This window comes from Schistocerca americana, chromosome 6, assembly GCF_021461395.2.
Source record: "Schistocerca americana isolate TAMUIC-IGC-003095 chromosome 6, iqSchAmer2.1, whole genome shotgun sequence".
NCBI classification, from domain to species: domain Eukaryota; kingdom Metazoa; phylum Arthropoda; class Insecta; order Orthoptera; family Acrididae; genus Schistocerca; species Schistocerca americana.
Genome location: NC_060124.1, coordinates 186,431,804 through 186,449,489, shown reverse-complemented (window position 1 = coordinate 186,449,489; position 17,686 = coordinate 186,431,804). Strand labels below are relative to the sequence as shown.

General features: G+C 42.0%; 1 protein-coding gene across 1 annotated transcript in view; it reads right to left on the bottom strand.

The window, feature by feature from the left end:
* The window catches only part of LOC124619913, a 264,971-nt gene that overhangs the window by 20,284 nt on the left and 227,001 nt on the right, over nt 1–17,686 (bottom strand). Inside the window, exon 16 of the mRNA XM_047146549.1 lies at nt 3,610–3,768. Coding sequence (XP_047002505.1) covers nt 3,610–3,768 — 159 coding nt within the window. The remainder of the gene's footprint in view (nt 1–3,609; nt 3,769–17,686) is intronic.

The following is a 17,686-nucleotide window of genomic DNA, read 5'->3' as shown; positions in this document are numbered from 1 at the left end:
TCAGAATAGTGACCAATAGACTACATTTAATTTTTGATAATTTTCTTTTTATGACTTAGGATTAAAAGCTATGATGGTAAGTGTGCACTTTCCATTGCTCTTATGTGAGCTATTAAACTATGAAGGTAATTCTACTCCCCACTGCCCTTTTGCAAGCTGTTATGGGTTGCAATCAGAAGTGAGGGGGGAAAAAACAATATTTTGTGTTTTTATTTTGGGGAAACAATCCTAAAAATTTCATTTACCACACAATAAAGAAATGAGCTGATACAAGTCATGACAATACATATGGTAGAAATGAAGCAATGTGTTCAGACTTCACAAATGATAACAGTAATGACCTCACAGTAAGCAGAAACTAATGACCATAGCAGTTAGTTTTGACACGTAAAGTACGGTGTACTACCACAAGATGTTGGATACATTCGGAGGTAGTAAGACATATTCCCACGAAAATATTAAAACAAGTAAATTGCAGGCACATAAGTTTCCGACAGTCCACAAAAAGGAATATTAACCTTGTGAAAAGTTAACAGAGGTGATACAATACATTTCTACAAATGCAGTAAAGAAATACAGTTAGTGGTAAGTATACTTCCCACAGCCCAAGAAAGGGTTATGCTATAGGACTATGTCCTTTGTCAGATATATGTGTGTGCGCGCGCACACACACACACCAGGTGCTAAGGCCCCATTACAACTTCACCTGTGGTGAGTAGCAATCTCAGCTGGGGTGGGTAGTTGGTGTACACAATAGACCTGGGTCATGGAGGGGGAGGGACGGCAGGTGAGGGATGGGAGTAGATGCGAGTGCCGTCTGTGGGAGTGTGCAGGGGAGTGGTGGGAACAGGACATTGCAGCATCAGACAGGGGGGCGGTGTGAGGTGACTGAGGGGAGGGTAGAAAGGGGGAAGGATTATGCAGTACAGCAAAGACAGAAGGTACGTGTAGGGCTGTAGTGGGAGCAGGGAAAGCAGGGGAGAGGATAGAGGCAGCTGGAGGAGGAAAGCTAGTAAAGGCTGAGGGCAGGAGGGCTACAGGAACAAATGTTATGTTGCAGGGAAAGTTGTCATTTGCACAATTCAGAAAAGCCAGTATCAATGAGAAGAATCAGTGTCATGCGGCCGTGAAGCGGTTAGAGTCAAGCACACTGTGCCAGGTGGCACGTTCAGCAACTCGGTGTTCCAGCGGTCATTAATGAGGATGGACAACTTGTTTGTGGTCACATCACAGTGCTTGCAGCTACATCGGTAGCTGACGTGGCTGCTTTCACCATTGATCCCCTCTTTCGTGGGACAGGCAGTGCCTGTGATGGGACTGGAGTAAGTGGTGGTCAGAGGAAGCATAGGAAAGGTCTTGCATTTATGTCTATCACAGGCATCTGAGCCACGAGGTATTGGGTAGCAAGCAGAGGTGGAATAGGGACAGAGAAAGATATTGTATAGGTTGAATGGAGGGGGGGAAGAATATCTCAGTGAGAGGTCTGGGCACAATTTTGTCATTATGACTGGTGGTCACAACCCTAATAGAGAATGTGATTCAGAGCTGCTCCAGTCCTGGGTGGTGCTGCGTCATGTGGGAGAGTGGGGGGAGGGTGCCTCTTTGTTGGTGGCCGGTGGGTATGTGAGGGATGGTGGTGACTGAGGAGACAAGGCACATGAGATATGCTTCTGGACAAGGTGCAGAGGGTAATTTCAATCTGTCAGTTCCCAGACACAAAAAATGGTTCAAATGGCTCTGAGCACTATGGGACTTAACAGCTGTGGTCATCAGTCCCCTAGATCTTAGAACTACTTAAACCTAACTAACCTAAGGACATCACACACATCCACGCCCGAGGCAGGATTCGAACCTGCGACCATAGCAGTCGCGCGGTTCCGGACTGCGCGCCTAGAACCGCGAGACCACCGCGGCCGGCTCCCTGACACATTTGAAACGGGAATGCTCACCATTAGGGATGCAACAACCACAGGTGACCAGGCTGTACAGAAGGAACTCCTCAGTGTGGAATAGGTGACAGTTGACAAAGTGGAGGCACTGTTGTCAGTTGGAGGGTTTGATGTGGGTGGAAGTACTTAAGTAGCCACCCTCGAGATGGAGGTTGATGAAGAGGATGTTGCCTTGTTGGACTGAGGTGGATTGGGTAAGGCGAACAGGGAAGAAGGTGTTGAGGTTTTGGGGGACTGTGAATGGGCTGCCCTCACCCTCAGTCCAGACCACGCAAATATCATCTGGGGAGTTTGGTGGGCAGCGGAAGTGTTAAAATTCTGAAGAGTGTTCCTGGACCCACTCTCTAGCAATTCTGGATGTGTGGGGTGTCACATTGTCCTGCTGGAATTGCCCAAGTCATCAATGAATGTGAAACAGGTGAGGGATTTGAGAACTTGGCTGGCTAGGAAGGGTCCCCTTCAATGTACACTTCTGCCTCTAAGCACCACATTTATGTGGTCAGTAGCAGTCTATCCATTTCATATTGCTAATATTCCATTCCAGATTTTCCACTGTTTAAATGCGCCTTTCTGCCACTCAACATCCTCGCTATGCACTGAGTAGCAATTTATCGTAATTCATATAGTTATATTTAACAAACATTTTAGTTTCTTCACATGTCTGATATTCTGTATAGCTCTGAATACTATTAGCTGTTACAGCACAAAGCCAGGACTACAATTTTGACAAATGTAATGAAACTCTTAAATTTTAAAACATTTATATACTATATCATTCAAACAATAGCAAGAAATCAAAACAGACTTACTTCTGGACTACAAAGAGCAAAACTGGCACAAATTGTGATGTGTATCACATAAGTAAACACTTTCTAGCATATAAAACTACTTCTGCATTTTGTTAACAATCTCTATATAATTTACACTACTAATAAATTAGCCACACATGAGAACTTTATCCAAGAACAATTATTTGACTTCGAACATTTCACATATTTCTCTTTTTGAATTCACTACGTATCCACAATCACATTTCCCGAAAACATTTTTATTCAATGGTTCCATATATGCTGGAAGACAGGTCTTTTGGTATGGAGTACTAGTCCAGTCTCTCAGGTCTGATAAACATGGGTGTAACAACCAGTCATAGATATCTCGAGTGAATCATCTTTAAATTTACCTGGAGAAATTTATCAGATCACAGAAAACATAAATCAGTCTGGTTTGACTGCAACCCAATTCTCCAGAAACTAACATTCAGAATTTTACTTATGTCAATGATTTACGCCATTACATAAGAATACAATGTTTGAGCTGTTTCTATGTAGATATTCCACAACATAATTTAAAGAAAGGTGATGTTAATGAAATGCTGGATTCTGGGGGTAATGTAAATTGGGTATTCATAAATTACAATGCCATAAATGGCTTTGAGATATTGCTTCTGGGAAAATTCTGTGAAGGTGATTGAATGCATCATTATTTTGTTGGGCAAAATAAATAACTTTTAATGTTGATGGTTCTCATTTATTAACATACCTTCTCACATACATATTGTTGACTGAGATTTAATAAATCCTTCATTTCATATGCATCAATCTCAAGTAATCAACAGCATGCCACTCTACTGAATATTTTAATTGGTATCAAATACACTCACCAGTTTTCACATGGATGAACCAAATGATTATCATCAGTACAATACCAATCACAAAAGATGTCAAAGCAATCCCCACAGTAGCTTGTATGGACACACAAGTTGTACTCATATCAACAACATGTGGGAACACTGCTTCAGCAGAAGTTGGAGAAGGGATAGCTGGAACATATATACCATTAAACTATTTCCACTTATATACAAGTACTACAGTAAATTTATATATCATCAAATGCTGTAAATAATTTTTTTTTTTACTCATTTAAAGCTCTGGTACGTGGACTAAATTTCAGCCAAATATAAATGAAGTATCATGGTTTCTGAATATATGACATGACAGTGTAATATGTAAGAATTACTGACTGATTCAGATTTCAGTTAAATTGTTCCAGAGAACACCCTAACTGTCAGACTGTTACAATGACTTGTATTTAAATTTAAAATGAATGTGTGTGTGTGTGTGTGTGTGTGTGTGTGTGTGTGTGAAATAAAATTCTCTAATTTTCAACAGCTGTAACCTTCATCGTCATAAGGAGTAAAAGTACCAACTGCCAGAATTGGCACAGCGTTCAGCTTAAATACTGAAGAGCCAAAGAAACTGGCACACCTGCCTAATATAGTGTAGGACCCCTGCAAGCATACAGAAGTGCCGCGACATGACATGGCATGGACTCAACTAATGTCTGAAGTAGTGCTGGAGGAAATTACGCCATGAATCCTGCAGGGCTGTCCATAAATCCATAAGAGTATGAGGCGGTGGAGATTTCTTCTGAACAGCACATTGCAAGGCATCCCAGATATGCTCAATAATGTTTATGTCTGGGGAGTTTGGTGGGCAGCGGAAGTGTTTAAATTCAGAAGAGTGTTCCTGGATCCACTCTCTAGCAATTCTGGATGCGTGGTGTGTCACATTGTCCTGCTGGAATTGCCCAAGTCTGTCGGAATGCACAATAGACATGAATAGATGCAAGTGATCAGACACCTGTCAGAGTCATATGCTGACGTATCATGGGTCCTATATCACTCCAACTGCAGATGCCCCACACCATTATCATTACACCAGCTTGAACAGTCCCCTGCTGACATGCGGGGTCTATGGATTCATGAGGTTTTCTCCATACCCGCACAGACCAATCAGCTCAATACAATTTGAAATGAGAATCATCCGACCAGGCAACATGTTTCCAACAGCCCAATGTCGGTGTTGATGAGCCCAGGTGAGGCGTGAAGCTTTGTGTCATGCAGTTATCAAGGGTACACGAGTGGACATTTGGTTCCGAAAGCCCATACCGATGATGTTTCCTTGAATGCTCACACACTGACACTTCTTGATGGCCTAGCATTGAAATCTGCAGCAATTTGCGGAAGTGTTGCACTTCTGTCACATTGAACATTTCTCTTCAGTCGTCCTTGATCCCCTTCTTGCAGGATCTTTTTCCGGCTGCAGCAATGTTTGAGATTTGATTTTACTGGACTGTGAAGTGGCTGTAAGGGAAAATTGCCACTTCAACAGTACATCAGAGATGCTGTGTTCTATCGCTCGTGCACAGACTATAACACCATGTTCAAACTGACTTATATCTTCATAACCTACCTGTGGAGCAGCAGTAACTGATCTAACAACTGCACCAGACAATTGTTGTCTTACACAGGACTTGCCTGTTTACATATCTCTGTATTTGAATACGCATGCCTATAACAGTTTCTTTGACGCTTCAGTTTATAGGTGTTGCCACCAGAGAGGGGTTGAAACGACACGTGCATGGGAAGACACATTAGGTTGCTGCTTCTGACAGCTCTGGCCCACTACAGGATGGCATACATCAGATGGTGTGTGGGGCTGGTGCCACGTCTGAACCCTTTTCTCCCGCATCCCTGTAAGTGCCGAGCATCTATTTAAGCTCAGCGTCCAGGTTGCCCCCATGCCCCAATCCTACTACACGTATGTTTTTCATTTTGAACAAACTTGTTATCATATAATTTAACACCAGCCTCCTCTTCTATAATGAAACTCAAATATGGAGGTGCAAGGGCCAAGACCATCATATTTTCATATTGTATTTTATGTTCGTTCTTTAGGCAGTGTTCAGCAATGGTCAAAATCTCAAGCTCCCTCTGCTTTATGTGGTGCACATACCCTGTATACCAAAAGCACAAATCTTTTGGCCTGTGTAGATGTTGCTGAATTCACAGAGGACACTACACAATGGTCACTCAAAGACATACATAATCTTTAGGCATAACATATATCAGGTTGGGCTGAAACACTTGTCTCGATCTCTGACCCTGGAACACACATCCATTTTAGGTCCTCACAGCCATCTTTTTCATCATAGTATGGAAGGTATACTGCTGGCTTGGTCCAAGTCACATAGCATCCTTAACTGGTGGCACCTGAGAGCATCTGCAATTTCCACTTTATGTAATGTGAGAGCCCAAGACTTTTATACAGGAGTAGTGGATACGCGTTTCTGTTTGCGATACATTGCTATTTTTATTACATTGACGTATATTTATGATTATGTACCTGTGTGTCACATACATTAATCATTGTTTAACAATATTTTAAATAATTTAATATCATTAAGTACAGAAGTTCATCATCAACAATGGAAATTCCTGGCTGGAATAGTACATAAGATAATGGAAAGACGGACTGATGTGTGGTACACAGAAACATGCAACAGAAAGTAGTATTAATGCTCACTTCTGATATCTTTCTCTTTCTCTTGCAAAAGCTTATACAATGTAAGCTTTCATGGTTGGTACTGACATCACTTAAAACTTCAAGTTTATTAGGCTACGGTCGATGTATAAAACTTCTTCACAACATTTCCACTCTACTCCAGGAGACATCTTCAGAGGCAAAACAGCCTATCACAGATGTCAGCTATGAGATTATTGCTGGTATTGCCAATTTTGACATCCAAATTTTGTATACTTCAACACCTCACTCTTTTCAGTTAAAATTATTATGGTGGTTTAACATCTCAATAGCCTCTCTATACACATACGCATGATAATGCGATGTTCTCGATGTGACACTCGTCTCAGAGAATTTTATTTAATGATCACCATCTTGGTAAAGATGTTCCGCCAAGGCTGATTTATCTGTATATCCCAGGTGGCAATTTCTCTTGTGTTCAATGAGACAGGTGTTAACACATCTTTTTGTGGTACCAATATAAACCAGTCCACAAGTACACGGAATTTTATATATACCCAGTGTGCCAATCTTAAACATTCTTTTATATTTCTGGTGGGTCTGAAGGTAGTGTCCACACAGTACTTACTCAAAACTTCCCTAATGCGATCTGTAATTGTCCTGAAGAACGGAAGGAAAACTTTCCCTTCGGCCAGCCATCGTTCCTCATCGGTCCTTATTCTCTCCCTAGGGTGAAGAGATCTATCTACCTCCTCATTAGAATAACCATTCTTCTTGAAGGTCAAACGTAGATGTTCAAGCTCATCTTTCAAGTAATACGGTTCACAAATTTTGCATGCCCTATCTAGCAAGCTTTTAATCATCCCTCTTTTTTGTCTGGGGTGATAGTCAGAATCTTTATGCATGATTTTTCTATATATTCTTTGGCCCAACGTCCCATCCCATTGATTGATAACAAACACATCTAAGAAATTCAGCTGTTCATTATTCTCCGTCTCTAAAATAAATTGTATTTTTGGATTGATGCTGTTGAGATGTACCAGGAAGGCATCCACTTCCTCTGCACCATGTGCCCATACTACAAAAGTATCATCGATGTAGTGGTACCACCTGGCTAGTCTTTTTCTGGCAGTCTGCAATGCCTGTTGTTCAAAGTTACCCATAAACAAATTGGCAACACCTGGACTAAGAAGATTGCCTATAGCCACCCCCCCCCCCCCTAGCCCCCCCTCCACCCCCCACCCCCAATATGTTCATAAAAATCATATTGTACTGAAAATAGGTCATGGTAAGGCAATGTCTGAATAACTCCACAATATCTGATGGAAAAATATCAGCTATAAATGAGATAGCTTCGTTCAATGGAATAATGGTAAATAAGGACAGAACATCAATACTAACAAGGATATCAGACACTGCCTCACCATGACCTATTTTCCATATATAATAATGCTTTTTATAAACAGATTAACAGGGTGGCTATGGGCAATCCACTTAGTCCAGCTGTTGCCAATTTGTTTATGGAGAACTTTAAACAACAGGCATTGCAGACTGACAGAAAAAGACCAGCCAGGTGGTACCACTACATCGATGCTAATTCCATAGCAGGGACACACAATGCAGAGGAATTGGATGCCTTCCTAATACATCTCAACAGGATGAATCCAAAAATACAATTTATTATGGATATGGAGAATAATGAACAGCTGAATTTCTTGGATGTGTCTGTTATCAATCATTCAACCATGGGGATGTAACGTTGGGCCATAGAATATATAGAAAAATCATGCATTACCTGCATAAAGATTCTAACCATGACCCAAGCGTGCGCGGTGGGGGGGGGGGGGGGGGGGGGGGGGGTCGTGTAATTACAACCTTTCTAGATAGGGCACACAAAATTTGTGAACTGTAAAAGATGTGCTTGAACATCTACAGTTGACATTCAAGAAGAGCGGTTATTCTAACAAGGAGATAGATAGAGCACTTCGCCCTAGTGAGAGAATCAGGACCGATAAGGAACGACAGCTGCACAAAGGGAAAGTTTTCCTTCTGTTCATCAGTATGATTACAGATCGCATTGGGAAAGTGCTGGGCAAGTACGGTGTGAACTCTAACTTCAGACTCACCAGGAATATAAAATAATGTTTAAGATCGGCAAAAGATATACTGCATCTTTGGCTGCACCTTGTACTTGTGGACTGGGGTTTATACTTGTACCACAAGAAGAATTGTTAATACCAGTCTCGCTGAACGCAAGAGAAATTTCCACCTGTGTTATACAGATAAATCAGCCATAGCAGAACACGTTTACCAAGAGGGTGATCATGAAATAAAACTCTCTGAGACGAGTGTCACATCGAAAACATCCCATTATCAGGTGTGTGTGTATATAGAGGCTATTGAGATTTATAAAAACCATAATAATTTTAACAGAAAAGAGGAAGGTGTTAAATTAGACAAAATTTGGATGTCAAAACTGCAACTTAAGAATGATGATCAATTACTTTCAATGGGGAATGTTGACAACGCCAGTGATAATCTTGTAACCAATGTCACATGATAAGACTGTGGTGCCCTCTAAACTACCTCTTTATTCCACACTCCCTTGAGATATGTTTGCAGTTCACCATTTTACCTCAGAAGAAGTCTCCCACAGTTGGAGAGGAAACAACAGGAGAAAGTTTTATATACCGACCACGGCCTAATGGCCCAGAAGTTTTAAGTGATGTCTAGCAAAAGTAGACTTATTCACAAACGTGATACACAGTCACCCAAACACACACTCCTATGGCTGTCCCAAGACTGACTATTGATTATCGACTATTGAAAGCAGTTGCATGAGGAAATGGATGAGGTGAGGGGTTAGGAAAGGATGCACAAGGCAAGAAAGGGGTAGTGGGATAATGTGAAGCTAGGTCTTTCAACAGATGACTCAGCATCTGCATGTCAAGATGACGAGACAAAAGGAGTTCAGAGGGTAGAGCATGTAAGTGAGAGTGTGAGTGAGAGTGGTGGGTATGTGTGTGTGTGTGTGTGTGTGTGTGTGTGTGTGTGTGTGTGTGTGTGTGTGTGTGAGAGAGAGAGAGGGGGAGAGAGAGAGAGAGAGAGAGAGAGAGAGAGAATGGCAGGGGTGGAAAGGAAAGGGAGAAAAGGAAAGGAAAGTGGAGATGAAGAGGAGGACACCAAGGGAAGAGAAGGGGGGGGGGGGGGGGACAAAGAGAATGGGGGGAGGTGACACCTTTAGCCAAAAACTAAGTTCAACCATGCTGGATTTGTAAAGGACCTTCATTATTTTACTCTTTCCCTGCGGCGAAAACACACCGACTACAGTCTCCCAAATAGAATCATGTTCAAAACAGTTTCAAACTCCCTCCAACCTTGATTCTCCTAGCTATCTGTAACCAGAAAATCATTCCAAACCTTATTATCCTTCCCGCAGACAAAGGCTCCAGTGCAGTGTCATAAACTGTAGTGACTATGTGGCTGAGGGCATCTGACAACCTTGCGACACTTCTGCATACAAATCTTATGGCCATGATCCAATGCCAAAGTCCAACATGACCTCCAGCAGCTTTTCAAGGCCTTAAGTCTATCCCCATCTGAATCCATCTCCCTTCTCAATCAGGGCAACCCCCCCCCCCCCCCTCCCAACACTCCTAACATTTTATGTACTCCACTAACCCAAACCCACAAGTCTTCCTACTGATTGTTCCACTGTAGCTCAGTACAGTGCTTATACAGGATGAACCTCTGCCTCTACTGACCAACACCTCTGAACTGTTGTCTGTAGCCTCATGTCCTACATTAAACACCCTGCTAACTTCCTTTGCTGCCTTTCCTCGGTTCCTGTTCCTTTACAACCAGAAGCCTTCTTGGTCACTGTGTATGCAGTGTCCTTATACACCAACTTCCCCCACTACCTATCCCAACATCCATCCTAATCTTTTTAGACAACCATTTTTAGACAACCACATCCTGACCCACAATCATTTCACTTTGAATGATTAATGGAAAATCTCATATAAAGATGTGAAACAAATACTAACAAAGAGATAGAGGGACTGGCCAGTACTTACCTCAGCTCAGTACAGCCGATAGATGACACAAAACAGAACAGAAAATTTACATTCCTAGCTTTTGGAACTTCGTTCCTTCATCAGGGAGGAGAGAGGGGAAAAAAGGGAAGAAGGGAAAGTGGATTTAGTTACTCACAACCCAGGTTATGAAGCAACAGGAAAAGGCAAACAGGGAGGGTAGCAAGGATGGAGGCATGGTTATCAGAGGGAAGCCAAAGATATTCTACTGTTAAGTACTGTGCCAGCTTCAAACCAAAGAGGATGCATACAGAAGTAAAGAGGTATATAGCATAAAGATAAACACAATTATGTAGGATGAAAAGATGCGTGAATGGCTAAAGAGGAGAGGGAAAAAGACTGAAGACTGAAGAGTAAATGGGAGTGAGGTTGGTTAACGTAGGTTCAGTCCAGGGGGATGGCGGGTTGAAAGGATGTGTTGGAGTACAAGTTCCCATCTCCGCAGTCCCGAGGGACTGGTGTTGTGTGGGAGAAGCCAAAAGGCACGTACGTTGTAGCAGGTCCCTAGGTCCCTAGAATTATGCTGGATGGCATGCTCTGCTACTGGGTATTGGGCATCTCCTAGGCGGACAGTTCGTCTGTGCCCGTTCATGCGCTCAGCCAGTTTAGTTGTCGTCATACCGATGTAAAAGGCTGCGCAGTGCAGGCATGTCAGCTGATAAATGACATGTGTTGTTTCACATGTGGCCCTGCATTGAATTATGTATGTTTTACCAGTAGTGGGGCTGGAGTAGGTGGTTGTGGAGGGATGCATGGGGCAGGTTTTGCAGCGGGGTGGGTTACAGGGGTAGGAACCGCTGGGTAGAGAAGGTGGTCTGGGAACACTGTAGGGTTTGGCAAGGATGTTACGGAGGTTAGGGGGGCGACGAAAGGCAACTCTGGGTGGTGTGGGGAGAATATTGTCAAGGGATGATCTCATTTCAGGGCTCGACTTGAGAAAGTCATATCCCTGGCAGAGTAATTTGTTGATGTATTCAAGGCCAGGATAATATTGGGTGACAAGGGGGATGCTTCTGTGTGGTCTGGGGGTAAGAACATTGTTGTTTGATGGGGAGGAATGTATTGCTCAGGAGATCTGTTTGTGGACAAGGTCTGCAGGATAGTTGCGGAAGAGGAAAGCACTGGTCAGGTTATTGGTGTAATTGTTGAGGGATTCGTCACTGGAGCAGATATGTTTTCCACGAATACCTAGGCTGTAGGGAAGGGAGCGTTTGGTGTGGAATGGATGGCAGCTATCAAAGTGAAGGTACTGTTGTTTGTTTGTGGGTTTGATGTGGACAGAGGTGTGGATGTGAGCTTCAACAAGATGAAGGTCAACATCCAGGAAGGTAGCTTGGGTTTTGGAGAAGGACCAGGTGAAATTCAGATTCGAAAAGGAGTTGAGGTTATGGAGGAATTCAAGGAGTGTTTCTTCATCATGTGTCCAGACCACAAAGATGTCATCTATAAACCTATACCAGGCCAGGGGAAGCAGCTGTTGGGTCTTCAGGAAAGCATCCTCCATGCGGCCCATAAAGAGGTTGGCATAGGACCGAGCCATCCTGGTTCCCATGGCCGTTCCCTGATTTGTTTGTAGGTCTGGCCTTCAAACGTGAAGTAATTATGGGTGAGGATGAAGTTGGTAAGTGTGATAAGGAACGAGGTTTTTGGAAGATCTTTGGGTGGGCGTTGGGAGAGGTAGTGTACAAGGGCAGAGAGACCGTGGGTATGTGGGATGTTTGAGTAAAGGGATGTAGCATCTATGGTGACAAGAAAGGTTTCAGGTGGGAGGGGAGTGGGAATGGATTTGAGTTGTTCCAGGAAATGGTTTGTGTCTTTGATGTAGGATGGGAGTCTGCAGGTGATAGGTTGGAGGTGTTGGTCTACCAGAGCTGAGATACGTTCTGTTGGGGCCTTCCACAATTGGACAGCCAGGATGGTTCTCTTTGTGGATTTTGGGTAATAGGTAGAAGGTAGGGATACGTGGCTCAGATGGAGTGAGTAGGTCTATGGAAGCCGTTGTGAGGCCTTGTGAGGGACCTTGGATTTTTATGATTTTCTGCAGCTCAGTCTGGATGGAGGGAATGGGATCCTGGGTAACAGCTTTGTAGGTTGAGGTGTCAGAGAGTTGACGCAGTCCTTCTGCCACATACTCCACACGGTCAAGTACCACAGTTATGGAGCCTTTATCCGCCGGGAGGATGACAATAGAGCGGTCTGTTTTCAGCTCCTTAATGGCACGGGATTCAGCTGGGGTGATGTTGGGGGTTGTCGGGATGTTCTTCAAGAAGGACTGGGACGCAACACTGGATGTGAGGAATTCTGAAATGTCTGCAAGGGATGGTTTTGAGGGAGAGGAGGAGGATCCCTTTGGAAAGGCGGTCGGAACTGTTCTAGACAGGGTTCAACACTGGGTTTAGTATTTGGGGGCTGTGTTTGGGTGGTGAAGTGATATTTCCAGTTGAGGTTCCGGGTGAATGAGAGGAGATCTTTAACCAGAGCAGTGTGGTTGAATTTAGGCGTGGGGCTAAAGGTTAAGCCTTTTGATAGAACAGATGTCTCTGGAGGAGAGGTTTAGAACTGAATTGGGACTGGTGGTATGTGGCATTTGACTGTGGTTATAGTTGAGATTTGGTCTGTGAGGGGTATGTGCTGGGATTGGGAGATCGAGTAGGGTGGCCAGGCTAGGTTTGTTGGCTATGAGGGGGGTTTGTTGAAGGTGCTGTTGTGGTTAGTGTTTGTGAGGGATAGGGAGAGGGACCCCACTTCTTAGGTGTTGCACTAGCACTGTGGATAGTTTTTTCAGGTGGTGTGTGGCATGGAACTCAAGTATGCAGCTGGCTTCTAGGATGATGTTCCTGAGTGCGTTCTCCAAGCAGGGGTTTGAGAGGTGGAGGACATTGAAGAGAGACAGGAGCTGTTGGGAGTGGTGGTTACACGAAGTAGTGTAGAGATTCTGGACAAGTTGGGTAAGGGCTAAGGATTGAAGATTCTGGAAGGCCAGGAGAGACTGGTGGAAGGAGGGATTGCACCCAGAGATGGGAACTTTTAAGGTAAGTCCTTTAGGGGTAATTCCAAAGGTTAAGCAGGACCGGAGGAAAAGTATGTGGGATTGCACTTTGGCTAGGGTGAAAGCATGTTTCCGGAATGAATGTAAATAATGTGGTATAGGATTAGGGTACATAGTGGGTAACTGGTGTGTAGGGAAATTAAATAACTAAAGTTAAAATAGTAATAATAAGAAGGAATAAAACAAGGAGGGAAGGATGAGAAAGAAAATAAAATCCGTTGGTAATGTTCAATACCAAAGGAAGACCACTAAATAAGAAAAGTACGGATAAAGGTTGACCAGACCAAGCAAGTATGTCCATGCCGTCCAGCATAATTCTAGGGACCTAGGGACCTGCTACAACGTACGTGCCTTTTGGCTTCTCTCACCCAACACCAGTCCCTCAGAACTGCGCAGATGGGAACTTGCACTCCAACACATCCTTTCATCCCGCCATCCCCCTGGACTGAACCTACGTTAACCAACCTCACTCCCATTTACTCTTCAGTCTTCTTCTTTTTCCCTCTCCTCTTTAGCCATTCACACATCTTTTCATCCTACTTTTCTCAAAGTATTTGTATGGAGTGCAGCAATGTATGGATGTGAAATAGTTTAGGCAGGAAGAGAGTAGAAGCTTTCGAAATGTGGTGCTACAGAAGAATTTTGAAGTTAGAAGATTATGGGTAGATCATGTAGCTAATGAAGAGGTACTGAACAGAATTTGGTAGATGAGGAATTTGTGGCAAAACTCCTCCTATGTATCAGATTCACTGATGACATTTTCATGATCTGAACTCACAGCAGGGACACCCTTGGCTCTCACCTCCATAGCCTTGAAATGAGGACTATCCTATCCACATCACCCAAAGTAGTGTTCCGCCACTCACCCAACCTACAGAATATCCTTGTCCACTCCTATTTCAATAGTGCTCCCAATCCTGCACTTCATGGATCATTCCCTTAAGGTCAACCCATGTACATGAACTGTACCATACATAAACCCGCAATCTCCTAGCAACGTCCAGTCACAGGCATTTTCTACTCAATAAAATGCAGGGTCATGTATGAAAGCAGCCATGTTATGTATCAGTTACACTACAATCAGTGCACAGCATTTTATGTGGGCATGACAAATAACAAACTGTCTACTCACACGAATGGCCAGTACTAAACTGTAGTAAACAACAAACTAGACCATCCAGTTTCGGAACAAGCTGTGCACCACAGAATAAGGACTTCAACAGCTGCTTCACTATGTGAGCCATTTAGATATACCTTTGCAGCACTAGTTTCTCTGAATGACACTGATGGGAATTGCCTCTCCAGCATATCCTGCACTCTTGCAATCCCCCTGGCAGTAATTCTCCGCTAATTTGTCACCCACTGCTGCACCTTTCCTGTTCTCTCTCTTCTGTTCAGACCACTCCTTTCCCATCCAGATCATGTACTGATGTACTGCCCCCCCCCCCCCCCTCAGGCAGGCTCCTCCCACTCCTCTCTCCTGCCCCCCTTCCCCTATCTTTGCCACCTCTCTCCCTTTTTCTCACCCCTTTCAGACTCCATCTTCATCCTTGCCTTTCTCTCTTCCCCCTATATATCTTACATGGTCTACCCTCTAAACTCCTTTCATCTGGTTGTGCAGGCACTGAGACACCTGTCGAAACACTTGGTTCACACTATCCCGCTACCCCATTCTTGGCTCGTGTGTCCTTCCCTACCTCCTTACCACCTCCAACTGCACATGTAACTGCTCTCAATAATCAATAGTCACTCTCACCGTAGCTGCAAGAGTTTGTGTTTCAGTGACCGTATTGTGTGTGTGAATGCATGTACTTTTGCTAGAGAAAGAGCAAGAGCTCGAAAGCTAGTGTGAATACTGTTTTCTGTTGTGTGTTTCTTTGTGCCAACAGTAGTCTGTGTATCTGTAGGTGAGTGGTTGGCTTTCCCTCATTTTACGTAAAAGTTCATCATCTCATTTCTTATGAAAAATTATGATTCTTTATAAAATGAAATTTTGTGCATGCATGTTCCAATTCAGTCATTTCAATAGCTTAAATCTGTGAAAACAAAAATGTGGTCATGCAATGCAAATTTTTAATAAAATACAGTGTATCTTTTAATGGAAGTTACTAGAAAGTATTGTGAAATGCTGTAGTTACATATTCAAAATGTGGATATTTAGCACATTATCAACCTTTGGCGAGACAATTCTCTGTATTAAAGAATAAAACTGAAGCATTAGAAACACTGTAATTAAAGGAAACTAAAATAATTTATATATTACTGAAATTTCTCTATCTTAAAACGGAATGTTAAAATTAAACATTTTATAAAATTTATTACAGTAAAGTTTGTATTTAACAAAAATGTGTAATTAAAATTTGTTATTCATTAGGTAGTTTCATGTTCCATGGGGTATTATACAATTTATTGTAATAATCTGGTATCAGTTACTGTATATTCAAATAATACATCCATATATAAATATGGCTGCCATCGCGACCATTTACTATATAAATATGGCTGCCATCGCGACCATTTACAAGTGCCTTAAAGTGGTGAATTAGTAGTTCTTATTACCATCTCTTACATGTTACAAAAACAGAAATTCTTCTGTGGTATAGGAGATCTCAAGGAGAAACTTTTCAGGTTGTTTTCAAATTTAACTTTGCTGTTTCTCACACGTTTTATATCACTGGGCAAGTAATTAAAATTTTTGTTGGGAGCATGCGCACCCCTTTTAGTGCTCAAGACAAACCTAATGTGGAATAATTAAGGTCATTTTTTCTGCTACTGTAATTATATACATCATTGGTTATTTTGCATTTTAGTGGGTTGTTTACAACAAAACTGTTTATTAAAACTTTTCATTAGACATTATAGAATGAAAATACCCTAAATATATTAACATTCTGCTTTGTCTTTCCTCAAGATCTGCAATGATTCAAAAGTGCACATTTGGGTGAACTAAGTTATTTTAGGAGTTCCAAAATCCCCCCCCCCCCCCCCCCCAATTTAAATTCTTATCAATGTGGATACCAAAAAATTTTAAAGTTACCACCCTAGTTATTATTCCCTCATTACATGTTATATTTATTATTGGTGTACTACACCTGGATGTGTGGAACTGAATATCTTGTGACTTTTTGAAATTAACAGTGTGACCATTTGCAGAAACCACATCATAATACTTTTAAGAATATTGTTTACATTTTTGTCTGTTGCTGTTAAGTTCGGACCAATTACAATACTACTCCGTCATCTCCAAAAAGAATAGATTCTGCTTATTTTATATTAGACTGAAGGCTGTTTCCGTATATGAGAAACAATAGTGAACCTAATATTGAGCCTAGAGGAACCCCTGATGTGATTTCTTCCTAAACAGAAGAATCTCCCCTATTTATACTGGTTGAATTATTTAGTACAACTTTATCTTTATTCTTCTGATTAGACATGATATTATCCTCCAACTCCACAAAACCTCAGTGTATCTACAAGAATACTGTGATCCACACAGCCAGTCAGATCGGCCACACAGTACACCAACTGGTGCTATTTTGTTATTTAATGCTTGTAAAATGTTGTGAGTGAACAGGTAAATGGCATTTTCAGTTGAGAAACTCTTCTGAAATCCAAACTGTGTTTTACTGAGGACACTATTTTCGCTCAGGTGGGATATTATTCTACAACAAATCACTTCTTTAAAATTTTGGAAAATGATGTCAGTAGTAAACACGATGGTAATTACTGACATTCCTCCTATTACTTTTCTTATGGAGGGTTTTAACAATGACATATTTCAATCTCGTTGAGAAAATGCTATGAGTTAGTGATGTTTTACTTATTTCAGAAAAGACTGCTTATTATATGGAAATAAGTCTTTACTACTCTGTTGAAAACATCATCAAATGCAGATACACTTTTATTTTTGAGAAAATATATACTTTCTAATTTCAGACGGAGAAGCTGGTGAGGCATTCATATAACTTAATGTTATGAGAGCTGCTTTTCTAACATGCTACTATGATTTGCTCTTGAACTGGTTGTCCCCGTATTTTCTATTACATTTAAGAACTGATGATTAGAAATACCTGCTACATTTGTCTGATCATTTATAGCCCTTCTATTTAAATCAATAGTTATATTATCCCATTGCATGGCCTGTTGTTCTGCGCCTTCTTCCATTACATTCCATACAGATTGAAGTGTGAAGTCAGAAATACTAATCTCTGACATAATGTGCACATTCTTAGATTTTTAATAACTTTTCTAAAAATTCTATGTAGTGTGAAA